We start from the raw sequence: 27,612 nt of genomic DNA, 5'->3' as shown, positions 1-27,612 counted from the left end.
TGCTACAGTTTGTACGAACCTTAACCGAATTTATTCCACCCTAATACACGTTATTGACCCATAATTGCTCATAATTAACGTTGTTCTATTTACTACCTTCTGTATCAATACTGACGTCATACAAAACGCTGATGACGTCACATTTTATTGCTTTATTTTACATACTTTCAAGGCCTAGTAGATACAACAGAAAGAAGGGGTGAAAGTATACAATATTTGCAGTGCAGGGCAAGAATAGAAAATCAAACTGTAAGACACTTTGAACAGCGATGTTGAATTAGTGGTGTCACAAATTGAGACTGTGGAGGCGGAAAGGCGGTTCCATTCAGTGGCTGTTCTTGGCAAAAAGGAAGAATGGCACATGAATTTTGTGTTGATGGTCTATGCGAGACGAGATATAACTTGGTGGGGTGAAAATATTTTCTTTAAGAGAAGGGTTAAAGCACCATATTCTATGAAAAATACAGAGAAGAAGGTACCTACGACGTAACCAAAGGTCAGATTGACCTAGTGTTCTTTTCATGGACGTGACGCTAGAATGACGTAAATAATTTGAGAGAATAAAAGGGCGGTGCGGTTCTGAATGCTTTCAAGGGAAATGACAACATTGGCATGAGCAGGGTCCCGTATGGATGGTTGTTGCGGAGAACGCCATCTTTCCTACCTGAAAGTCCATAAAATGCTTTCGCATTAAAAATGCAATACATACACAGCTTGCTCAATGCGTGGACGTGTACACGTTACTTAGGTTTATGCATCAATGCGTTCAACACCCTTCAGTCGCAGATTTAACACCCTTCTTCTAGCAATGTCGCACCTTATGTGTGGTATACACCCTTGGGATAGGGTGTTTTGACCGAAAAGGGTGCAGAGAGGGTGTGGGCATGGGTGTAAATGCAGAAAGCACCCCTCTCAACACCCATAAGGGTGTAAAAATGTTTAGTGTGCATGCAAGAGGTTTCGTGACGAAGCCAAGCGTCACCGCTTAATCAAAATGTGCGGCACTCCATGCGGTGGACGGCGCTGTCATTCAGCGATCGAAGCACTCCTATTGCAGCAAACCGCTGTGCCCACTTTCAAGTTGCCCATGTTGAGGCACCAAAAATGGTTAATACATTTTTTTCATGCTATACAGACGCCACGGAAAACCTTTCGCCATGTATCGGCAGCCCTGTCCGTATTGGCCCATGTTCAATTTAGTTAACGGTGTTCTATGAACCAGCGAAAGCATCGCGTAGTGTGAGTTAACTGTGCACCTAAATCTAGCCCGATGTGTCAGGTTACGAGGTAAACTTATGGCAGGCTGCTCTAACCGAAAACCGAAAAGAGGGGTGGATCACATAAACTATTTTGTCTCATCGCTTACAACTCGGGGAGGGTGGTAACGCGACATCCGGCGATTGGTTAGTTGCGTTAGGTTATTGTTGGTTTATGCGATATATATATATATATATATATATATATATATATATATATATATATATATAATTTTACTGATAACGAACGCAATATTGCGAAAGATTGCGATTCTTTATATTGTTTTGACGCTTACGAAAGCTCTTGCAGACCTTGTATGCTATGGCACTATCCCAGAGTGCATCACTTCCTTTATCGTTTCTGGTCGGCGCCTTATTAGTGGCCCTTTTGCTTTCTTCGCCTTTTGCGTACGTCTATATCATGCGACCAGGATTCATATATCAACGAGGCCTATATCTCCCTCGCGGGCCTTTGCCAACTTCTCGTTTTACAGCTCTGTCAGCATCGTGTCTCTTCTCAGTCAAAAAAAGAAAACCATCGTGACTGCGTTGGTGTTAGTGGGGGGTAAACCTGCGATAGCATCCTTCACGGCATATGAGGCTATCCAATTCTTGTGCAATGCATACGAAACAACAATACTTTAATAAGTGATCGCCACACGTTCTAACTTAAAAAAAAAATAATTCGCCATTTCAAGCTGCTCCGATATTGTAAACATGAGGAGAATGTGCTTTGAAATACGACGTGTGCCACGCTTTAGAACCGCACAAAAGAAACTTTCTCAGGATTCTCGTGATAACATGTGTCATATACTGATAACACGTGTCGTATGACTGAAACGTACACATGACTGATATGTACGTACGGGATTATTATTTTTGTGCCTCGAGAGTCAACGATGCTTTTTCGCCTTGCGAGGCCAAGGCCCAGTCAGGAGGCTATTCTTTCTCATTTAGACTTGGCTTGTAGGAAATACAATGTATTTGCTGAAAAACTGAATAAATCTCAAATTTTCAACATCCACATCCCAGCACTACTGGAGCGGGTCGGAGAATTCACTTGCAAGTAATGTCATGGTTGTCCTGAGGTCAACAAAGTTTCAGAACTGCAAGGTTTCAGAAGGTTATGAATAACTGACTTTTAAGCAATATGACGCGGTCGTTCTCACTATACCGACACGCATGGCGGCTAGCTTTCGTCAAATGTTATACTAATTTTTATGTCCACTCGCATGCTAGATCTTTCTTCCAGTGATCTCCTATCCTGGCATAAGCGGTCAGCTTTTGTCTGGTGAGCTTTTGTACCGGTTTGAAGCGGTGAGATTTTGTCTCGGTATGTCAGAACTAGGTCAGCTTCCACCGGATTCCTGAAAATATCATGTGGGTGTTCGGTGTTTCTAAAAACTGTTCAGCTTCTCTCAGATGACCACCTTTTCCCGGGTGGATTGCTTTTGCCTGGTTACTAGCAATTTTGATGCGAAAGCGTCAAATGGCCCCTTGAGCGAAAAAGCCGGCGTCTTTCGTCTGGACAAGCGAAAAACTGCGCCTAAATTTCCATTGGCTGTGACACCATGACACGAGCGCCCCTCGGTGGAGCCCAGCAGGCGAAAGGGAACACCTGCTGCCCCGACAGCGCGCCAGGTGTTGGATGAGGGAAGAGGGCATCGCCACGACGTCACATCACCCTCGCTTTCGCTCTCGGATGTCTGTGCTGTCCGCGCGTTCCCTGTCCCCGCAAGCGCTCCCTGCGTTCTAACTGCGCCTCGATAAGACCAAATCAAAGCGCACCAAGCCAGCACCTCCTAGATAGCAGGCCTGGGCACTCGGCTTTATCATGTGACGCTACTTGAACCAAAATTTGAATTGCCAGGTAAAATTACCTGCCCTCGCTACGATGTACAACGCCTCTCTCTGTGGGCTACTTTACACCGACTGGACTCAAGACCGTTCACCGAGTAAGAGATACTCGGACCATAACCACACCTGTCATCGGCACGAAAAGCGATTCATGCGCTAGTACAATACTTGAAGTGCACCGGCTTAAGAGACCGTTTATAGTGTCTCTGTGTATAGTGCCCTTCCCACACGCACTCAGTGCTTACTCTCTCCCTTTCCCTCCTTCTATTCCCCTTTCTCCCAACCCCCAGTGTAGGGTAGCAAACCGGGCGCTCGCCTGGTTGACCTCCCTGCCTTTCCTGTCCTTGCTCTCTCTCTCTCTCTCTCTCTTAAATCGCCAAGCCCGGCGGGATGAAAGCGGTGGCGTTAAAATAACCGCGACTTACTCGGGAGCAGCCCCATTAGATTCCATGGCAGTCGGGCAAGGTAGCATGACGTCACGGATCGAAGTGCACCGGCCTTGTGCTATCCAGGAGGCATTGGTAAAGCGTCTCAACGCGCTGGGTTGCCCGCGAAGAGTTCTTAACCCCAAGGACTTCGCAGCGGCGTTCAATTGTACATTAGTGACACTTTGCGCAAACAGACGGAGGGGAAGAAACAAACACAAGGACGAGCGCTCGTCCTTGTGTTTCTTCGTCCCCGTCTGTTTGCGCAAAGTTTCACGATGCATAAGTTCCAAATAAGCCGGCTCGCAGTGGACATTAGTGCTTTCGCATTCACAACTCATAAGAAGTGCTTAGGTGTCCTGGGATTTTTATGATGTTAGTTCATCTTGAATATCTACCCCCCCCCCCCCGCCCCCATTTCATTTTGCTATAAATGACAGGATCACTCTAAAGAGAACTAGTAATATGTTAATATTGGCTAGTTGGCCCGTTGAATATCAACACGAAGATGAACAGTGCTTTGAAACGTACAGAAAAAAAAGCAAGAACACTTGGCTTCAATACTGCGTTCTTTTAAGCTTTCCTGGGTAGCAAACCGCGTAAACTGGCCTCTGCAGGTTAACCTCCCTGCCTTTACTTTCTCTCTCTCTCTATCGCTCTCTTTTAAGCTTTTCTTGTGTTCCTTCCATTGCGATGGTAATTCAGCAAGCCAAACATAACCTTTTTTTTCTTTTCTTTATTCTTTTTGCAGTATGCGAAGTGGAAGGCGGCGGAACAGTGGTCATCATGGATATTCAAGAGAGCCGAGGCAACCGTAAGTGTGCACACTGATATGTCTGCATACACGTACTCTCACCACATGGTATGTTGAGTTTTAATTACCTATTTCCACCCTACCGGTCGATGGGATGCTCGGAATTCCTTGCAAGTGCTTTTTTTTTTTGCTATGCCGAAAAGTTAGCAAAGGACACCAGAGCATATACACATGTTGTGCAATGCCTATAGTATGTGGCCAATCGGATGCAAACAGTTTGCATGTCGGAGATGGCAAAACCTTTTGATGACGAAGTCCGATGCTGGCAGAAGATATCGAGCAACGTGAGTGCAGACATTGTGAGATTACTGAAATACTTTTTCAGTATGTCGGTCTGCTCTATCACGATGTGGCACGCCAGCAATGACCCTCCTTACTTGCTTACTGCAACACGGCCTTAAGATAGAGTGGTTTACGGCTTTCTGACACTTGACAATTCTAGTGTTCAACATCGTGCAAGAAAATTGCCGACCGTTTTAAACAGAGGCTACCTTGGCCATGGTTTCCCGGGTCTCTGCAGTCCGTTATCATACAAGTGTTACGTTCAAACGGTTTGCGCAATAAGACGACAGAATCTCGGCCCATTCAGACTCAGAGCTTCAGAGATTTTTTTTAGAGCTTTTGCATTCACATTTTCTTTTACGAACTTCGCCGTCAAAGATTGTCCATGATGCGGGCATTTGGTTGCCACGCTCAACACATACGCCGAAAGGCATAGCAGTGCCTCAGCATGTCGCTAAATGGGCAGTCGCGGTTTTGCAGAGACGGACCAGGAGACGCAGCCGCGGGAACTTCCAGTCCTGGGTGACATACAGGACATCGAACTGAGCATTCAGTCAGCCAGCTACGACGTCTTCCAGCTGCTTGGCAAACGCTTCATCCTCAAGAGGCCACTCGACAGAGACGTAAGTGTCTGGGCCCTCGTTTTCGCGCTCTCGAACCCGCGGCACGCATCGTGGAAGACGTGACCAAGTGCCGAAAAAAGCACGGGCGACTCATCGACGCCGGGAGCCAATTCGGTACTTTCCGCAGGCGTGCACAAGAATGCTTCTACCCTTTCGTGCTTCTCCAAACAATCAATTGGCAAGTATCGATAAGGGGAGGCTATAGAGACAGAAGCAGACGTATACCTTGACGATCGCTTCTAAAGTAAATTGGGCCCGTATCCACGAAGAACTACAATTGTCCTTAAGAGAACATGCAAGTAAATCCTGGTGCTGAACACATGATTTGCAAAGGAAAGCAGCGAATGGCGAACAACACTTACGAACAAAAGGTCTTCTTTTTTAATTCAGCCCTTGATTGATATTGGAAGAGCACGGTGAAAAAAAGAAGGGGGAGGGGGATACGCACACAGAAAGATTATGACATTGAAATACTGTGGAAAATTTGGATGATGCAACAGTTGCACCTTACGCGCGTGCGATGAGGAAATAAGACATGCGCGCGCAAGATTGAGGGACGCCCATTACGTTTACAGAATCTGTGTATGCTGTTTTTTTTTATGTCGTGGTTTTTTATTCCTTTTCACTCCACTAAACCAGTTGAATATGCATATGCATGCAAGGTTGTCTGTTGCTGTTGCCCCTCTCGTATATAGTCTACACAACGTTTTTATTGCGCAAATATACGAACGCTCGACGCAGTCGCGCCGCCGCCGTTGTCGTGCGTACCCACTCTACAGCGCATGCGCGGCAAGCGCGCGAAGGGTCAGAGAGGGAGCCTCCAGAGACGAAGGAATACATTTGGTTGTAGAAAAACTGAATCGAAGTGTGCACGCCGTCAACGGCTAAGCTCAATCGCCTCGGTGGCGAAGCAAAGGCAGCCTGCTCCAGCACTTTCCGCTGCTGGAATGAGCGTTGTTCGCACGCATACATTGTGCACACTGGCGTTCCTGCTGATCTGCCGTGTTACACGTCTGATCGGAACGGGCAGTAAATGTCAAGTTAACGATATCTCATATTTCGCTGGGTGCTGGCTAAAGCCGGCGGTTTCCTGTCGGTCTCATCTCGTGCACCATCGAGGTGCGATGCTGGCAATGCCACTGACGCTGCTCCTCATCATGCAAATATTGTGAGACGCCTGGTAGCTGCTGCCAAGGCGCTGTTCCTTCGGCCCAGCCGGAGCTGGCTTGCGTGCTGCGTGGCGCCAACATGCGGCACCCGCGTTTATTGAGAACACTGTCGGAGGAGGTCAAGCGCAAGGCTAGACCTTGCTATCGCTGTCCCCGCTTTGCAGCGAAACTGCCAACTTTTTTTTTATGTCTCGAAATGATGCCAACTATAAACTATCAAAGAAATTCACAACCAAACAATAATTAGTGTCATAACACATTGGCTCGTAGCTGACACCTTCTATACGCGTGCACACCGCGAACATATATATATGCGCGTGCTGTTATACATGTTTCTGCTGTACTCGTTAACAGTGTCTTGCGTTTGTTCGCCATCAAGCACGCATATCTCGTCTGCCTCACTAAAATGCAGTTCAATGTTGAAGCTGCGTGGCAAATCTCGGAGGCGCGCGCATCAGCAGCATGTCTTTTTTTCCCTGCGCAAACGTAACGCTGTAATCCCGACTCATGTGCGGTGGTTACGGTGTTGTCCGCCCAGTTCGAATCAGATGCACGTTGAACGCACTGCTGGTTTGCCACGTAGGATGCCCCGAGTTTCTAGATCACCTTAGTTTCGACGCACCCTCCGCACGTTGTTGCCTCCTTTCAAAGGTGGGCATATGTTACGCGCCAGCGCCCCTTACCTTTATCAACGCAATATTGCAATAACACAATACTATGACTGTCCCGCTATCTGTTTACATACTCGGCGCAGGCCGCTTGCCGCGCCTTCTGGTTCTCTTTCGGACATTATCTGTCTATCCACCATTGAACACGAACAGTGCAGACGTGGCGAATTTTCACGCCTACTCTTTCCTTTCTTTCTAATACGTTAAAATATAAAGTTTTACAACGAAGCTGTATATAGCTAGCCGATCCGTCCGTCCGTCCGTCGTCTGTACGCCGAAAACTCCTCCGGCGCAACCCCACGCGCATGCGCGAAACTAATAAGAGAGAGATTGGCGCGCGATTCGCTGCGCCAGTACAGACGTCGTTGCTCTCCGTTGCAGACGAGCGCGAGCGCAGCAGTTTCTCCCTGGCTCCGAAATGGGTAGGCCACGCGTCATATGTACGGCTGAAGAGCAGGCAACTTTCGATAGCAACGCCGCGAGCAGAACCGGGAACGAGCCGGTCTACGCCGTGCCGATGCTGCAGCCCGGGCACAAGAACAAGCTCGTGCAGCCGAGCGCAAGCAGCAACTGTGTACGTAGGATCCGGCAGCCTACCGAGCCGTCGTTTAACGAATCGTCGCTATTAGCCCAGTGATAAACACCGGGGCTGCACGTTTCAGCTTCGCTGGTTAACCCTCTGTACGGAGTGCTTGAGCGGTGAATTTTTTTTAATAACTTACTTGCACATGTTCTTCACTGGGTGGTGCGATAAACAAATGAAAGAACGCACGGACGGTTTGACCGCGTCACTCCTTTTTTTTCGTCCACCCATGTGGTAAAGCAGTAGCGCATCTAGATAAGCCAACGAACATGGAGGCTTGCCGAGGGTTGCATTTTATGTAGGTAGAGACTTCACCGGACTCGGGCCTTCCTGTATAGCATCCCGGGACTGATAATCACGTGGTCATCACTTCGTATGTGATACACGCGCCGACGCTACACCAGCAGCAGAAGCAAACTGGCAGTTATAGAGATAAATAATGAAACAAGATAATAGATTACAATGCGAAAGTAAAGGTAAATAGGGAAAATAATATGTTATATTTTTATGAAACTTGCTACAGGACTAGAAGATATCTTAAAAATGTAAATGATTTAAAATAATTCCCATGAACAGTCAAAGTCGTATAAGCCGCCGCCGGGAAAATCGTGCATGCGCGTTCACCTGATTCATGTTCATGGAACGCATCACCGAACTTGTCTTGCTGAGAGGTGATGGCGACGAACACCAGGATTGTGTTCATTTTGGAGGGTCCCACTCTCTGCGGGGTTCGCATGCACGCCTAAGAGCGGTATTTAGATTTTTTCCCCCCAATGCCTACAATACATGGTCAACCCAAAGTAGCATTAATGCTTGTAGCCTTCAATTACTCGAAAACGAAACCGATAGTCCGGTGACTTGGCGTAAATTCCTCTTGCAAGGCTCGGTGCGAGAATGGGAACGCAACAAGAAAAAAAAAAAGAGGTTTTACGTGCCAAAACCACGTTCTGATTATGAGGCACGTTGTAGTGCGGGAACTCGGGAATATTCTTGACCACCTGGGCTTCCTTAACGTGCACCTAAATCTAAGGAGACGGGTGTTTTCGCCCTCAACGAAAGGCGGCCACCGTGGCCGGTTTACAAGCCCAACAACATAGCGACTAAGCGACCATGGAGGGTTGCGAGCCTGACAGGAAAAATTATATGACAGTGGTTGGTCCAGTCATTTCTTCTTCTATTCCCCTCGAGTTTCTTCGCGCTGTAATTGCGGTCTCCAAATATTTTATTTATTTATTTACGCCGGCAACTATATCACCTTGTAGGACCTTATTTTAGTTGGGCGCAACTGTTTAACACTAGCGTGAAAAAGGTACAAGTTGCGAATCAACAATGAAGTCTTCTAGATTCTGGGACGAAAAAAAAAAAGCTACAGAAGAGAATGAAAGGACATACAATCTAACGAACGCGCCATATTTATTTTAGGCTGGGCTCTTGATCGCCTCAAAGCAACACATTAGAGACGATAACGTCACTTATAAGCAACATTATATGAAAGAACTTGCAGTGGAGGGCTCCAGATTAAGTTTGAACACCTGGGGTTCTCTAACGCGCCCCTAGATTTAGTTGTAAACAGGAACGTTTCTTGCTTTCTACCAAAATTGAAACGCGGTCGCCGCCGCCAGGAACCGAGCACGTGACCTCGCGCTCAGCAGCAGAACGCCGTAGCCACAGAAATAACGAGGTGGCTGCGTGCTTTTCCGTGAATCACTTCAACTCTTGTTTTTTTTTCTTCTTTTGTAGAAATTTAGCCCTACATCTCACCCAAAAATTTGCGCGTGCTGCAGCGGAGCTGGTAAATGGGCACAATCGTGACTGGTGTGCTACTTGGAAAATGAGCATAAATTTTGATAAAACTGTTGTAATGTCTTTTACTCACAGACACATGCCCGTATGTTATGATTATATATGCAACGGTGTACCACTAACACGAGTTTTTCAATACAAATATTTAGGCGTCATTTTTACACCCACTTTGTATTGGTCTAAACATATAGATTACGTTTGTAGTAAAGCGTTAAAAAAACTTGGTTACATCCGCCGGACGTTGTCTGCTGCTTCGAGGGACACTAAATTAGTAGCATATAAAACACTGATTCGCCCAATTTTAGAATATGCTTCCTCCGTATGGAACCCATATAAACAATGTGAAATTAATTGTATTGAGTCTGTCCAGAGGAAGGCTATTCGTTTTGTTTACCGTCGCTTCGACCGAGACTTTTCACCATTAGCTGCTCTTACGGAATTAAACCTCCAGTTTCTTTCAAGGCGGCGGCACATAGAATCTCTGAAGATTTTTTATTCTTATAAGAACTCTCTTTGTCACCTATCAGATCCCTCCCTTTTAATGCCAGCTTGCCCGACTTCAACTAGAGCTTATCATGCCTCTAATATCAGACCACTCCATCCACACACTAACACTTTCAAATACAGTTTTTTTCCCCGCATGGTTGAACAGTGGAATTTGTTACCTGCCGAAGTTCGTTTGTTACCCATTTCTCAATTTTTAAATGCTATTGCTGATGTATAGTTCCTTCACATCTTTATATTTCTATGTTCTTGTTTCTGCATATCATAATCAGTTTTCCTCGCATGTACACCCACTCCTGCCATAGCCCTAACGGGCTGCAGTATGTATAAATAAATAAATAAATAAATCGTCGGTGATTTGGAGTTAAGAGCAACACTCTTTCTAACTCTCTATTGTGTGTGTGTGTTTTTTTGTATTTCTTTGTTATGCATGCACATTGCGCGCGCGTGTGTCGCGCTCGTTCTCGCGTATACAAACTTTCCCGAAACACTCTGCTTTGAAGAAGTGGAAGTCTCGACTCCATTGGAATGGTAGCGTGACTTTCCTCCGTGCCTGCCTCTCGCTATACACGTGTTTTTTTTTTTTTGTGGTCGGTAAGATAGAATGCAGTATAATGCAAAGTACAGTAAAACAAAATAATTTCCTGTCGTCTTTGTCTTTGGCGGGGCGCACGAACTTTGCAATTAACCGCTTAATCGCCGCCGAGCTGGTCGCTGATGTATGCCGCCGTTTTACGTTCCCGTTCCCATGTGCCATCGATGCCTAGCGGCGGGATAGGATACTTTGCTTCGATGGTAATTGGCAGGAAAAAAAAAAAAAACAGGTGCTCGGTGTCTCAAGCGTTTCTTCGCGTCGCTTTTCTTCGCACCGCGTAACGTTTAGCGAGATTTTCGTGAAAAGGAGGGCAAGGAAAAGTTGGCACGGTAAGTTTGAGGCAAACAACTTTATTATTTATGAGAATCTGCGGTTGCTTAATTTTGCCGGCAAATATTCGTTGCGGCGTCATTCACGGAGCGCAGTGTAAACGAATGAAGGCAGCTCTAGCTGCTAGCGCTAATTAGCGAGCACCGTTAGCTTTACCTATTCATGTGTGCACTTTTCATTGTGCTAGTAACGAAGAATAAATGGCACGTGTCACCATCAGAAGCCTCACGCTACCTTAGAAAATACTGCTGAAGCATTTTTTCTCATTTGTTGCAGGCTGACGACTTGGCGTCCATTAGGCTTCAAGTCCTTTGCCAGGCCAGATTAGGCAGAGTACAGGTAAGCAAGTTATTTACCTCTTTCCGTTCAGGCAGCGGCAAGTCCAAGAAGATATTCTTTTTTTTGTTAATCGTGCCTGGTATCTCTTAGTTTCAATTGTGCCTCGATGAAATATACTTTACTGACCACAGTTTAGTCAACCTGTGTCCAAGAATTGCATTGTTGTCGTTGTTATAGATGAAAATGTTGAAGAATAGATTTCATTGTGGAGTCTGCTTTGAGACGTTACAAACGTGGCACAAATGAGAGCTATTTCGTCACGAAGACAATTTATTTGCCCTTACGCTTTCTTGCTTTTGCTGCGGTGGCGGGTCACGTGTGCACGCAGACTGACATAACTGGCTACTGGAGATCGCTGTGCCAATGGTTTAAAGGGGATCGAAACAGGCTTAGACTACGTGTATCTGACGCGCATGCATTCACGGGAGTGACAGGCGCTTGAAACACTTGCACGCTGACTCATGCCCGAATATGCATCGCTTTTTCCTATAGGGTTAGCAGTGTTAAAAAAAATGTTCAAGTACTGAGGGGATCATCTTCCATGCCACGCCCTTATCTCGTAGTTCTGTTCCCGACTATAAAGGTGAACAAAATAGCCTCGTTTCTCAATGCTCACCATCACATGTATGCACCCGTCGCACTTACTAACCGCAGGCCGTCGTGGAGATTCGTGAATATCCGAGAGCGCCGTGTCTCAAACGCATTTTTTTCTTCTGTTTTGCTCTATATGCTTGCTGCTCAACGCTCCACATAACGACACTTCCTTGCGTTAGCTCCTGCAGAATTAAATGTGGCCAACGAACCGCTACATCAGTAAGCGTCGCCCCATTACAACGGCAGGTCGCGATAAAAACACCAGCGAAAAATTGAAATGTTTTGAGTACGTTCAAGGCCTTTGCTAACACGAACCGTGCTTTGTGTCACTGTAGTTTAGACATAGCTGCGGATATCTCAATGTATCGCTCGAATGTACGTATGATTGTGTAAAGCATTGAAGTGTTGGAGATCACTACCGAGCGTGCGTGCGCGCGTGTCTGTCTGTCTGTCTGTCTTATCGTAAAATGATTGTGCAAAACACACCTCATTGTGTCTGTTACGAAAAGTTATCAGGTAAACAGTGCTTCCGCCTTTAGGTTTTTGTTAATTGACGAAATTCGCGCCACGCGCTATGCGGCGCAGCCTTTTTCGCAGCGAGCCATTCAGGTGCTGGTGCGAGTCAACGACATCAACGACAACCCGCCGCTCTTCAGGCGCCCCCACTACGAAACCAAAGTCTCAGAGGTATACTGCGACATTCCTTCGGTTGCATGCGTATGCTGTAAACGGCACATAGCCATCTTCCTAGGGGGGACTTCGCCTGGCGAAATGATTGCATTTAAGTGCACAGCAGTGCATACGATCACCTCACTGTGATTGAAGTACTGATCGTCAACATCAAGCGAAAGGCCACGGAAAGCTGCACGAAGAACAAGCAATACTTACTGTGAGCGGCATAAATTAAGATGATCGAGTTGACGCATAGCTCTGGAAGAGAGAGTGCAGAGAGTGTGGATAGCGGGGGAAACATGACGTGACATCGGTCCGTAGCTGCACGGCAGAGTCAATCGAAGACGCTAACGCATGTATTACCCCAGAGTGGCGCGAGCGACAATTTCGCTGGCCATGTCTTCCAAGTCCGTGCGAAAACTTGGAAATTTTATTCCATGTCGCCTTTCTTGATCACGCATGGTCGCAATATGCGTGAATTACAAAATTCTTTATGAATGAGTAGAATCATGTGATCGATATATGTCGACACGCGAGGACGCATTATACATGAGTGATCCGCTTTTCGAAAAAGTGGGATTGACATGCACTGCACGGAGAATAGGACAACTAGTGCGGGGAAAGTTGTCGCGCGAGAAATAAGTTATTTTTTTTAACAGGAGCTGTTTAATATTACGCAGAGTTATAGTAAATTCAGCTTTCCACTGCAAGACTCAAAACAAAGGCCACTTACTGACAAAGGGCCTCGGAGAGCATGTCCCGAAGACAGGTCGCGACATAAACTGAAAGAACGCGTGCATCGTAGCGACAGAGAAAGAAGCCTATAACAAGGCTCATTTTCAAACTTTTAACCGTGTAAATCACACGAAATACAGTAAAACGATGATCTGGCTCCCTCAATCACGTGTACTCCCGAAGTTTTCCTCGTGCGGTCAATGCTGTAGTTGGCAATCTTCTGCGCAGTCAGCTTTCCATTATGAACGAGGTACCTGTTCCGATCTCGAAACGCCATCTTATTTTGAGTATGGCCAGTGACCTGTTTATTTCCTAACCATGATTTTACCTGATCAGACGTTATTCCGTTGAACTCTCGACTACAAAAGTAAAAGGAAAAAAAAAAGCACCGGTTTACTACTCAAACCTTAGAGTAAAGCTAGTCACTGTAGACGAAGTTAGTTAACAAGAGATGCGCCACGTCATAGTGCTGCACCTCAAGTCCTCAAGTCCATTAGCGCAACGGGAATCACTGCAGGACACCTTTTCCACCCACGTACTGTAGCTGCAATAGCAACACCCTCCGCAGTCGTCGAGGAGACAAGTTGATCCAACCGACCGGGGCATGCATGCCGCTGCGAGTAATCGCATCGCGGTAGAGCAGCCGTCATGGTCGCGACTTACTGATTCGGCAATGTAAACTTGTAGGTAATTGTATTGATTGGATTCAAGGGCACAATCATCAAAGGGGCGCTCCTCTGAAGGAGGTGCGAAGGACATAATGCGGATATCGCACGTATTGTCCTTCAAGAACGAAGTACTTAAGATCGACTTTTAACGGAAACCTGCCGGTGCCGGCATTCCTGGATGTGAAAGAACGCATGCTTTTGCAAAAGAAGCGCTATCAAGGTCACTAGCAGTCAGAGCACCTATCAGTTACCAATTCCCATAGGAGGCAATTTGCAGCCATTTTCTTCGCTTTCGCCTCGCCACACGAGCCCTGAGTACTGAATGGGATTATTTGCATGGAAATGACGTTTACTTATAGAATACGAACAGGAGCAGCCTCGCTAGGGCTTTCAAAATTGGACGAACTTCCTTTCTGTGCGTAATGCATTGAAGTTGGCAAGGCGGAACATTTTTCTTGGTACTTACTGCGGACACTTCAGTCTCGAGAGAAATGCTTCGAGAACTTGCAAAGAGGAGGTATTCCACATGCGTTTAGGCAGCAGATGGAGTTCCCCGAATAACTGAGGAATGCGCAAAAGGAGATCTCGCTCCTTCTACTCTCATTTCTAGGCTATACAATATTCCTCGGCACGATGGAACATGTTTTTGAGGGATGGGATGGACGAACAATCGCCGACCAAGAGTGCGAGGCTACCCACGCCTGCAAGAAGCACCTCCACCAACCAACCAACCACTCACTATGACACAATGTCTCAGCTTCGCGCTTTAGGGAATAGTGCTACTGCTGACTCCCAAGCGTGTTTCTGAACTTGGCTACTCTTAATTTCTTTCACTGAGAATCGGAACGCCGTCTCAATTCTTCTAAAGGACAATTCAGCTAGAACGCGCCTGCAAAACTAAATCGTTTGTGATCGAGGGTGGAACGTTTATGCTGCGATCGCAACTGCTATAGTCTCTGTAACAGGCGACGTTGATCCAGTTGTATACCATTGGAGCCTGTTGAACTGGCAATCGTTGCAGCATTCGCGCACACAGCGAGTTCTTTATGTCTTAGCTTAGACGTGTGGATGGAAATGAACATCCGTTTGCTGCAGACACATGCGGCAGTGTGCGGCCATAATGATTTGTTTGTCTTCCTATTTTTTTTTACTTTTTCCCCTGGTGTGGTGACAGCTGGCTCCTGTGGGCACAACCATATTTCGCGATCTAGCCACCATGGATATGGACACGGGAACCAACGGTCTTGTCGAGTACACCACAGCCCCGGGAGATGGCAGCGACGTGAGTCGGCTTAACTTTTTTTTTTCCGGCTGAGTGCCCACTGAGAACGAGGAGACCGTTTCTAATTGTTTATTTTATCGCCCGCTTTATTGTCTGTCCAAGCGACGAACCTCGCATCCCAATGACTTAATGTCAGCGCCACAAGTCTTATCAGATTTTTTTTTCTAAAAAAAATAGATACTGCTTATATTTGCATCCGTGCACTTGTATACACGCAGTCGCAACTGTGAGAAAGCAGAAAACCAATGAAGTAGAACGGCACTTGTTATCACTGTGTACGTCTCTGGTTTCTGTGTTTCGAATTTCATTCTAACTTTTTTCCCCCTCTCTTCATGCAGAACGACGGGTTCGAATACTTTGCCATTGACCTACCCTACCAAGGACTAGTGACAGTAGCGAAGCCCCTGGACTACGAGAAGGCCAAGTACTACCACTTGGTCATCAAAGCAACCGTAAGAAATTTTAAGACAATCTCCGTGCGAGTGAACTGCATGTCATGGGTAGATTACTAAAGTGATGCAAACAAAGAACACAAGTTCTTGGCTGTATTGCCCTTGGTGCGGCAACCCTACCGGATTTCCTTTATCTTAGTACGCAAACATCTATTACAGTTTGTTCAGTTTCGCCTTTATGACATAATCTGGCGCACCAGGACTTTCGCTACCAGCGAGCCGAGAATTGATTAATTCGGAAGGAATTCCCGCGGTGACGCAAAGAGTGACGTGGATCACTCTGTTCGACCAATCTAGAATTTATTTGGTGATACACAGGAAACTGGCGCTGGAATAGAACCAGAAAGCTCAACCTCACCCTCTCGCAAACCTGCATCTGCGAGCACGTAAAACCGCTGGGCCACCGCATAGGCGGGTGCTGCCTGGCGTCCACCGGTTTTTATCGTAACATATTGCGTTGCTTGGAAAAACTCGACCTCGGAAAATTTTCTATGCACTTTGTGGGCGTGCTGTCAAAAGGTATGAAATCCAGATTCAGCTATATGTCACCACTCGTACATTACAAGTCGTGCTTTGCGTTATTCCCAAATCTTTCATTTTTGTGCAAGGGTTGGCTATTTCCATAGGCTGATATACTTGAAAGATGGCGTTGGTGTTCAGCCGACAGAGAAAAAAAGAAAGACATTCGGCCACAAAGAACAGTATCGATGCATGCGTGACATACCAGCTAGGTTTATAGCATGTATTTAATCGAACAAATTGTTGCCTATTTGATTACAATAATGAAAAGCAGCGTTTGAGCTCCTGTTTTCTGTTCGCCTTCTCAGAAGCGCCGCTTATTCATGTCGGCAATGTTTCCCCTTGACTCCTCGGGAACGAAAACATGCACGTAATTATTCGGACCAACTTAACAGTTAAGGTGGGACGTTTTCCCAGTATTTCTTTCACCATTTCATCGCGCCTTATTTACAGTTTACAGCACGGACAACGCTTGGAATGCGTCTTGCATGTTCTGCTTCGTGAAAGACCGTCGGGCCTGCAGCAGAGAATGTGTAGGGATAGTTTTGGTGGTGGTAGTGGGGAGTTTCACTTATAAGTTGGGAAGAGGGGGAGGGGGGCATACTGGTTAGAACATAAATATTTGTGAAACGTCTGTCGTGACGAGGGGGGGGGGGAGGCTCGATACATTCAAGGCTACCTGTTTTTCTGACCCGCTGCTGCCGGAACGCTGCACAATTGTAGCACTGGGCGAGTTTAGAGGTATACAAGAGCTGCCCATCAGCACCTTCGCATGCGGACAACGTAGTATAGCGCACTATTTTGTAATCTTTTATTGTTTTTGCGTTGTGGAAAAAGAATACTCACGTTGTGTTAAGTAGCAATGAACGTGGATGACAGAATAAGAGCTGTGATACAGAAATGTGTACTGGCTGTATTACGGCCTCCCGGCTGACCCCGATTATTGATTTCGGCGCAACCAGTGAAGGCTTTCACGCCGCATTAACGCCCATCCACCGTGTTTGCTGGTTCCTTTAAGGACAAACAATGACATTATCGCTCGTGACTTCTTTGGCGCAGGACACGGCGTCGAACCCATCTGAGCGGCTGTCCAGCACTACCACGCTGACAGTGTTCGTTCAGGACGGTGACGACCAAGACCCGGCGTTTGTCTACAAAGGCTGCACTCTAGTTCACGGGGCTTGCGCCGATGTCGAGTACAGCGCCGAAGTTACCAGCGGCCTCATTGTAAGCACGTAGCACTTATCGACGTTTCTAGGAAGCAGAGTTTATACCACGAAACGGTCGCGTTACGTGGAAATCGATGTCGCTTTCCAGAGTTCGCGGTTGTATCGACCGGGAATAAATAACATCTGAGGCGTTATTGTAAATGACATATCGTCGTTTGTGGTTGGCGAAATCACACTCAGTTACTAAGCGTACTCCGCTGGATAATGTGGAAACGGGGATGCTGTTTATGCTTTGTTTCTAGCAACACTTCTCAAACTTTTGGGCCACTTACTAGTAATTCATCACAGCTATGCGAGAATTTTTGATGCGAGGAGTTTTCAGGGTGATGTTTGTGTTTTCTGAAATTTTACCTCGCCAATAAAGAAAGCAGACAACTTATTTTTCTGTCACGAAAGCGACGTACCAATTAACTAGCTGCAGTTAATTGTCCTAGACATCTCCTCCCAAGGTGAGCGTGTCGCCTGTCTGTAGCAGTTGATGTCAATAGAGACACAGGTAAAAATGATAATATTCGCGAGAAGCAACAATACACAGACACCATTTGAAAAAGAAACTGCGAAGTGAAACAAGTGAGCAATATTAACGAGCACGGAAAAATGCATGTTCAGCGATTATCAAATCCCAACACGATGCGGTCTCCTCGACAAGGAGGAGGAGTGCTGCTAGCTGCAGGCCGACCTAGCCTTGAAAAAGCTGCCGTGAACTGTTCCGTCCGAGTACCACTTATAAAGTGCGGTGGACTCTGATACCATTTCAACACATACAGGAAAGACGTACTGATCTGAACATTCCGGGCAGCCGTGAACGCACAGTCGTCACTATATACCATGACAGTACTTAGTGCTGTTGTCATTTCATTTCGTCGCGTATCTTGGAGAGACATTCACATGAGTTCGACGAAAATGAAGAATGCAGAAATGTTGCTAGATCAATGCTTGAACATAATCATGTCTGGGTTGCCTTAAGCATTGCTTATTTTTTTAATCGTTAAGACATTTTTCGTTAAGAGCACGATGAGAAGCTATCGCCTATCGATGTTGTAACCGCGTCATCGACGAAACTGAGCACGGCAAAAGGGCACTCCCGCCAGTCAGTAATGAATAAGTGTGGAAAAATTGATCGAACAAAGAAATAATTGAGATAGAATGGTGTTTTATACAATAGGGGAGTGCAACAAACAGAATGCCTATTTCATTTCAGCAACGCCGCGCAACAAAAAGAGCTATGGCAGAAGAAAAGCCATATATATGAAAGGTTGTGAATGATTTGAACATTGATACATGTCGATAGTGGGCCCCTTTTAATTTTACAGCAACACCATGCCTGGTGTTTCGATAAACCCTTTAATGTGGCACAAACGATGTTTCCGGCGCATTAATGTTTTTTCGTTCACAATATAAATCAGAAACCTCTAAACTTTATGTTCTCAATGAGAGCAGCATTCCGGGCAAGTTGGTAATCCATTACTTAAATGATATTGCGCGACACTAAGAAACGACACGGACGTGGGAGAAGACGACACACCAAGCGCTTTTGCGCTTGGTGTGTCGTCTTCTCTCACGTCCGTGCCGTTTTTTAGTGTCGCGCAATATCATTTAAATTTATGTTCTCGCCGGGATGTGCTTCTGCCGACGCACGGTAAAAATTTTGAACATTTTTGTTTCTTGCAGTCGGGAATCGTGAAAACGTATCCCGAGGACATCAGGGCGGAAGACCGGGATTCCTTAAAATCCAAGATTCGCTACACTTTTGTCAACGGTACGTTCATTACTAAGTGGTGATCGCGTTGTGCTAAACAAGGGATATTACAATAATATTCTCTGACGCGTCTGATACTAGGTGATTGCCGAAATAATTACCTTGTTCACCGATGCGGCAATGTTCCAAGCGAGAAAGGGTGTGTGTTTCTTTCGGCATGCAGATGCCGTCTTGAGACCATCCGTTACAACGAGCTACTTCTGGCTTTGGAATGGGAAGTAGAATGTACACGGGGGTCGTGAGCATAATCAGGTGAAGCTCACGAAGTCAAAAAAATTCTCGAATTATGTCTTTGAAAGGTGTGGGGGGGGGGGGGGCATGCCAGATGTGCAGCTGTTTATCTTTTTATGCTGTATAAATTGTATAAAAATGGGTTGGAGGGCATACGGCAGGCATTACCGATTCCTTACTGCGAGCTTACCACTGTTGTTGAAAATAAAAGTGTACAATCATTGCATTCTACCGGTGCTAACATATGGGGCAAAGACTCGAAGGCTAACAAAGAAGCTCGAGAACAAGTTAAGGACCGCGCAAGGAGCGATGGAACGAAAATTGTTAGGCGTAACATTAAAAGACAGGAAGAGAGCGGTGTGGATCAGAGAGCAAACAGTGATAGCCAATATTCTAGTTGACATTAGGAGAAAAAGAAAATGGCGATGGGCAGGTCATGTAATGCGTAGGTTAGATAACCGGTGGACCATTAGGGTTACATAATGGGTGCCAAGAGAAGGGAAGCGCAGTCGAGGACGGCAGAAGACTAAGTGGGGTTATGAAATGAAGAAATTCGCAGGCGCTAGTTGGAGATAGCTAGCGAAATACAGAGGTAATTGGAAATCACTGGGAGAGGCCTTCGTCCTGCAGTGGACATGAAAAAGATAGGCTGATGATGATGAAGTTCCCAAAACTAAGGGGCATCTACGAGGTAAAAAAAAAAAAAAAGATGTCTGCAAATGTGACTCTTTTTGCTAAGTGCTGGATCAGGGAAATGTTTGCACTTCCTCTGTCTAAATTCTTTACGTCATAACTATAAGAAGCCAACAGACAATGCAGCCAAACAAAGGCCTGTTGGCTTTGTCTGTTAGCTCCATGTATGTTTAACGACCGAGGCCTTCGGTTCGCCTGGTTCTTTTGTTCATTACGTCACTGTTTCTATGTATGTTAGATGTAATGTTACATTCAAACAAGCTTGCCTGAACTTTGTGCAGCTGTGTAGGGTAACCTGTATTTTTCGTTAACTGTTATTTTTTGTTTTACCTTCGCAGGAACGCCAGCGTTCTATCACAACTATTTTGACATCGACACAGAGAGCGGCCTAGTCCGCCAGCTCAAACCTGTTGATCGGGCATTGGCGAAAAGCTACGAAATTATTGTTAAGGTACGTACTATCGCAACAGCTTCTTTGCCTGTTGTTTAAGCTAATAGAAAGTCAGTTAAGGGGAAAATAATCACGGAGGAAGCCCTATTCTGCTTGACAACGAGCAAAGAGAGGCTGTTACGCAAGCAAAGGGAGAAGTGGTCGCTTTAGGAGCCTTTGTCGTCATCAATTTATTGCCAGTGGCTTAAACCACCGGAGCTTGCATAACATATTTGAGACTCTGAAGGACATGCAAACGCGCCTATAGCTAGAACTCGCGTTATTTTACGACACTTGAGCAGATATTCTTTCTCGCAGAGACGATAAACTTTAAGCTGCCACGAAAAACTTCTTTTACCATTTAATTGCGCAATGTTTGTACAAGAAATTCACGATGCGCAAAGTCCACCAGTGCGCTTCTTCACACATCTCGTCTGACTTAACCTATATGGTGGACCTCCAGGCTTATACTGTATATAAGGCGTCAGCTCTGGTCCAGACTCGCCACACGTCACCCCTTGCCACCCTCCGTTCCTGGCGCTACCCAAACTTCCAAATGCGACATGTGCTTCCACGCTGCCTGTGTAGCGTAACCACCTTGGTTAGCGCAAGTCAGGTGCGGGGTAAAGCCTGCTTACGGAATTTTGGTAATTCAGTACTGCAGCACGAACATGGCGGCGCCGTAAAACAGTATACATAATGCATTTACAACCGCGGGCAAACGAAACGCGAACGGCCACGTTTAAACGCGACCGCTAAAAACATTAAACAGTTTCGTTGTTGATTTTCGGGGCGAAGGTGCAGTTCGTCTTCCCATACGAAGAACCGTGCATTGTACGAAGAAGCTCAAAGGCAATAGCGTTAGCATGTCCTGTATATCTTCAACACAGCATTTCATTTTTGTTTGTTCGGAAACAACTTTCCTTATCCGGTTTTCATCGGTACACCTTGGTAGAAGATCTGGCTTCGTTTTCGTGTTTCTCGAACTTTAATATTGCCCTTGCTCTAAACGCTCGAAAAGGGGAAATGAGCACATAATATCGCAAATTCGTGCATTATAGTTTATTTATTGCGAAATGAGAGCCCCAGGTGGTCAAAATTTCCGGAGTCCTCCACTGCGGCGTGCCCCATAAACAGAAAGTGGTTTTGGCACGTAAAACCCCATAATTTAATACGACAGGGTGTCCCAGCTATCACGCATAGCATTTTTTAACTATGAGCCATTCTACGCGATGATAACCAAGCGCATATTGCTCACAGTCGAGTAGATCAGCCGCCAGTAATTGTTTTGTTGTGCCATTCAGTTTAACTATTAATTGCAATTAGAAATTTTTTAAATTACTGCTCTGAATGCCGCGCTGTCAATGAAGAATTTGCACCGAATTGAAAGAAATTCAAAGCTGCCATATGTTCAAGCCGGGTACTTTTTGCCCGTTTATTTTTTCCAGCTGATAAGGAAAGATATTCCAGCAGAACTTTTTGTTGGGCTAGTTGGTGCATATTACTGAAGTACTATAGCGCCAAACAGACGTGTCTCTTCTTCTTGTGTCGCCGTTTGGCGCTATAGTACTTCAGTGATAAGGAAAGCCCGCCAAAAATGAAGAATATCACGTGACTAACCATCCATCCGCATAAAAACAGCGCCAGTCGCGGGATCAAAATCCCGGCCACGGCGACCGCATTTCGATGGGGGTGAAATGCGAAAGCACACGTGTACTTATATTGAGTTGCACGTTAAAGAACCCCCAGTTGGTCCAAATTTCCAGAGTCCCCCACTACGGCGTGCCTCATAATGAGATAGTGGTTTTGACACGTAAAATTCCATGATTTATTATTTTTTTTAAGAAGCCGCGCCCTCAAACAGGCTGTACGGCAGTAAGTGAGCGCACTCTTGCCACGGCGCATCAATCACCAGTTATCGGCACCCTCTCCTTATCAACACCAAGGCGCCGTGATCTCGCGGGCGGGGTGTGGGCGGGGGCGCGCACCAGACAGAGCGCCAACTCTGCCACTGACTGCTATGGAGCTTGTTTGAATGCGCTGCTTTTCGACGCGGGCGGACGGCTAGTCACGTGATATTTTTCATTTTTTCGCGGGCTTTCTTTATCAGCCGGAAAAAGAAATACCGCCAAAATATACTTGGCTTAAAACATGCCGGCTCTAGGTTTCTTTCAACTTCCTACAAATTATTCGTAGACAGTATCGCATTCAGAGCAGTAATTAAGGCAATTAGCAAAGTGCAATTAATTCATAAATTGAATGGCATCAGCAGCAACAACAACAACAATAGAAATACTGGCAACTACCCTACTCGAATGTGAACAATATGTACTTGTGCAATTAATTCATAAATTGAATGGCATCAGCAATAACAACAACAACAACAGAAATACTGGCAACTACCCTACTCGAATGTGAACAATATGTACTTTGTTATTTTCGTGTAGAATGGCCCGCCTTTCTTGAAAACGTGATGCATGATAGCTGGGACACCCTTATATGCACAATTGAGACGTTCAGTGTATGAAAGCAGTATATACGCACGGCTGTGTCCTAGCCGCAAAATAATCGCGAAACTATACTCGCCGCGAAGCGATGTACGCCAAGAAATTTTAGGTGGAGGCAAGTCCCTCTTGTTGTAAACTCACTTTTCTCCTCTTGTGTCAAGTGTTCTGTGTGTGAGAGAGATAGAGAAAAAATGAGAGAAAGAGAGAGAGAGTCTTTACTGAGAACTGGAGAGGTTTACATGGCGGCATGCCTGGCATGGTACTCCAAGTTATTTCGGTCATAAATGAAACATTACACATAGTGCATACGGCGCTTAGCACGCACATAACTCACGAAGTATCTCGTTAAAAGCAGTACCTCCCAGGAAAGCTATAAGAGCACCTACGTCTTGCGGGACACGGAGGCGGCACTACTCCATGGTCCAAGCACTTGTTATTGCTCAAGGTGTGCCCTGAAGCACATTTGGTCTGCTCATTAGAACGCTCATTTGGAGTGCAAAGGTGATTAATCATCATCAGGACTACAAGAGAAGCATAAATTAAACACACCAGCGGTGGCACGGAATCGTAGGTTGAAAAATTAAGCGTAAAATACACGTCGTCGTATTCCGTATGGCTACGCACACGTCATAGCCGAGACCCACGATGCGACAACATTGGTCGAATGGTGCAATCGCTAAGCGCGAGGGACGCGTGGGTGCAGGCCGAAGAAGAAACTGCGAGTCGCCGGTTCGCCACGGCCCGGCTGACCATCGGCGTGCGGGTGGTGGACAGCAACCCGCCCATCTTGCTCGCTTCCGCCACCGAGGGCTTCGTGGACGAGAACTCTCCCGTCGGCACGTACGTGGTCACACAGCCGAGGGGCGACGAGCCCCTCTACTTCATGGTCAGCGACGACGACATCGTAAGTGGCTACGCAGTCTAAGTACGTGTGACCACGATGCATGGCAATGAGTCGCGCAACAGTGCGACGTGTCTAGGGCAGATTAAGTGCATCACAATTATGAACACACTTTAGCCTGTCTTTCCCTTGTCTGTCCACAAATATATCTGAAAAGAAAGTAGCACACGGCGTAAAAGGCAGTATACGCTGCGAAAAACAGTATCGACACCGGCTAGCTGCGCGGCAGGGCTTGTCAGCTTTTTTTTTTTTTTTTTTTTTTGCGCGTTATGTGCGGAGCTCACGGAATAAAACGCATCAACTTAAGGCTAAATAATGCGCATAGTTTTGTTTCCAGCGGCGCCAGTTCGTGTCCCATCGACGTAATTTTGGCGCGTACACTTAGATGGGAGTCCGCGTCACCTTTGGCGACCAGATTCCTACAGACATGACTTGGTACTCTCGAGTACTTTGCACATATGCAGGGTTCTACTAAATGCTCCCTGTCGCGTTTCATTCCGTGAGCACTGTACGTACATACATCGCTGGATGCATGCGTAACAGGTATCTGAATTAATTAAGTTGTCCAAACTATCGCGATGGTCATAAACAATGAAAAGAATGCGTCCCTTCGAGGTCTGTGCGGCATTACTTAGTTCTGAATACAATAGTTGATTTAGCTTCCTCACTATACTTTGTGGCTGCGTTTGCCATATACCAAAGTGCTGTAATGCACAAATGCATCCAAGCATCTTCCGGTGTGCTTGAACCGAGAGGTCAAACAACTCACTATTTGTTGCACCATTTTTCCTTGGTAACATGAAATCGTGGCGTGCACTCTAGTTTAGGTAAAGCGAGCTGTCTTCGAACACCGTCGAAATACATCGTGGGAAATACCTTTGTTCTTGACAAACGATGACGCGCCCTTTTTGATGCTCTTCAATTCCAGAAGGCGTAAGCTTTGGCAGTGTTCCTAATTCTTGGTTTTCGTTTAGAGAATTCCGCCCCCCCCCTTCCCATTCATCTGACGCGTATTTGCCGCTTTGCTTTTTACCACGTGTGTGATGAACTTGATTTTTTATATACCTATAGAGTTTGCCTGTTTATTTTATTTAAATTTTTGTTATAACAATACTTCGTAACCAGACTTCAATTACACAAATACTTGATCATTTCATATCATCCCTTTTGTTTAGAGTTATGTAATAATGAATACTGCTGTGTTTTCTTCGCGCAATCCAGGCTGAAGACGACCCACTGCCAGAGTACACTTTCGAGCTCACCACGACCGCCTTCAGAGTAAACAGTGAGGGCATCTTGGTGGTGAACGAGCAAGAACTTGACAGGGATCCACCGAACCAAAGCGTGCACACCTTTCAGGTTCGTAGCATCCGGATATAAAGTAACGCGACTTGCGGTGGGGCGTCACTAGAAAAAAAAAGCAGGAAATACAATGCATCTAGCTGCACAGCAATATCCTCCAGCTTATGAGGCTACGGCTACCATCTGTACTTAAGCGTCGCATCTACTATTCACATCCTAACTTTTTGAGAGGCAAAGCATCAATTTCAGACCAAATGCACAAAGGGTCTGCACTTAGTGTAGTTGTCGATGCATAACAATAATGCTAGATAAATACCTCACGGGCTGTGGATCCCGACACAAGCGAGGAAAATGTTCCCACGCCGGATATCTACATACTAAGTCGTGAACAGCATCTAACATTTATTAAGCAGCACTTCGTGCTATGAACTAGTGTACATAAAGCCGGAGTTTCGCATGAAAGACGAAGCACCGATTGCGATAGCAAATTAGTAGATAGCTATACGAAGTAAGGATAGTAGTTTTATCGGCCGTACGGACTTGTAAACATTCTCTTAGTAACTAAATTAACAAGGATTGTGTCGCGCGCGCACAAGCAAACATGTACACAGATCACTCGATGACCGCGGAAACTCGCTGTCAGAACGCTGGAGTGAGGAAGTGCGACAGCAGCAGCGAGTGAATTGACCTTCGTGCTGCCTCTTGCTTCAGCGCGAACTAAGCGGCGAAAACAGAGCGCACACGAAGCTATCAGCACTTGTGCACTGTCCCTGTCGCATATCGCTTTCAAGATAAGGCCCGCGCGGCCGCGCCGTAAAATTATAACAGGAAAACAGAAAGGAAAAATCAATTGCAGGTCGTGGCACATCAAGTAAACAGCGAGCCAGGTAAAGGCAGCAGCGCGCCCATCTCCCTCAGCGTCCGCCTGAACGACGTCAATGACAACAGCCCGAAGCTTCCCAACCTGAGCCCTGTGACCATCCAGGCCGGCGATGGAGTGCGAAACGTCACGCAGGTAAGCATGTCCCTACCGCTCTTATTGTGTGACTTTCATCGTGACCGGTGTTCAGACTTCTATCAACGTCCCTTACGGGGTTATCCCTCAAGCGGGTAGTTCCGGCAGTACTGGCAAAACAGTTGAACGAGAGAGACGAGCGTGCGCGTTCCACATGAGCACAATTGGCACGTCAAGTGACGTCAGTACGTCAGCAAACTCTGTGTGACGGTGTCCACTACAGTCAACAAGGTAAGGTCCACGAGATATAGTTTTGCTGACCGCGGTTATAAGTAGCTATGATGCTGACAGGACTAAACACGTAACTTTCATGAAGCTCAGCTGGGGGCAGCGTGGGAGTAACTAAGAGTAACAAAATTCTCTGTGATTGGCATCTGTTGTACGCACACAAACGACACATCAATCCTTACTTGTTCCACAGTTGTTGATCAGACACGAATACCGTATTCGCGAAACCCCGTCGCTTGGGCTTCTGCTAGAATCAACTGTGTTGTGGTGAATGAATGAAGAAAACTTTATTTCAAACGGTTTCTTGTTAGTTACGTCAGCAGCGTAGTCCCGTGGCTACAGGGGAGGGAGATTTGGTAGACGCCCTGGATGCACCGTATGCGAAGTACAAGTCGTCTTGGGTCAAGACGAAAGAATTGAGGCGGAGTAATCCAAGTTTCCCAACAAAAGGAAGCTGACAAGGTCGGCCGACATGGGGAGAGTTAGGGAGGGGAGAACTACGTACATACGCGTGCAGGTCCGGTAGGAATGGGAATAATTCAGGATAACCTCCACACGCCCTTACGGGGCTGGCTTAGTTAATTAAATTTCACTTTTTCAGCTTCAACAGCGCGTTTAAGTGTCCCGCCTAATACGCATACATGGCTCCTATAGACACGGAAGTACTCGCCCCAATGCCATTTATAGCTCCCTACAAGGTGACATACCTAGCGATGGGTTAACTCTAATATGTTTGGGAGAAAAGTAATAAGAAATATCGTTTAACAGCAGAGGCAATCGTGACCACACAGTTTGCTTCCATTTTGCGTGCCATGATGTCGAAACGCACTTTGCTCGCAGGTCCAGGCCCGAGACGATGACGAAGGAGAGTTCGCTCGCATCAGTTACGCCGTGTATCACGTGTCCAACAACGGTCGCGACAAGTTCCGCATCGACCCCAACACTGGCGTGGTGCAAGTCATAGGCAGGGTATCCTCCGGGGAACAGTACAGCATTACCGTGCAAGCAACGGACTCCGGGTCCAGGTACCTCGTATTGCATTTCGTCTAGTCGTCGCACTGTGCGCGCTGGCTGCGTGGTGCAATATAACGGAAATTATTGCTTTGCGTTATTCTCCTTTCATCATCCGCCTGGCAGACTAGCCGAT

At 46.3% G+C, this 27,612-nt stretch overlaps 1 protein-coding gene across 3 annotated transcripts in view; it reads left to right on the top strand.

Annotated features, from left to right (window-relative positions):
• Cad99C (cadherin 99C) overlaps positions 1-27,612 on the top strand; it is a 269,869-nt gene that overhangs the window by 209,130 nt on the left and 33,127 nt on the right. For all 3 annotated transcript variants that reach the window (XM_075687059.1, XM_075687060.1, XM_075687058.1), the window contains 13 exons: positions 4,290-4,352; positions 5,115-5,257; positions 11,186-11,248; positions 12,428-12,529; positions 15,092-15,199; positions 15,538-15,651; positions 17,230-17,397; positions 19,071-19,158; positions 20,421-20,533; positions 23,723-23,923; positions 25,142-25,279; positions 26,079-26,237; positions 27,306-27,490. In XM_075687059.1, the coding sequence (XP_075543174.1) occupies positions 4,290-4,352; positions 5,115-5,257; positions 11,186-11,248; positions 12,428-12,529; positions 15,092-15,199; positions 15,538-15,651; positions 17,230-17,397; positions 19,071-19,158; positions 20,421-20,533; positions 23,723-23,923; positions 25,142-25,279; positions 26,079-26,237; positions 27,306-27,490 (1,645 nt within the window). The remainder of the gene's footprint in view (positions 1-4,289; positions 4,353-5,114; positions 5,258-11,185; positions 11,249-12,427; positions 12,530-15,091; positions 15,200-15,537; positions 15,652-17,229; positions 17,398-19,070; positions 19,159-20,420; positions 20,534-23,722; positions 23,924-25,141; positions 25,280-26,078; positions 26,238-27,305; positions 27,491-27,612) is intronic.

This window comes from Dermacentor variabilis, chromosome 1 (assembly GCF_050947875.1).
Source record: "Dermacentor variabilis isolate Ectoservices chromosome 1, ASM5094787v1, whole genome shotgun sequence".
NCBI lineage: Eukaryota > Metazoa > Arthropoda > Arachnida > Ixodida > Ixodidae > Dermacentor > Dermacentor variabilis.
This window is presented reverse-complemented; position numbering and strand designations above follow the sequence as displayed.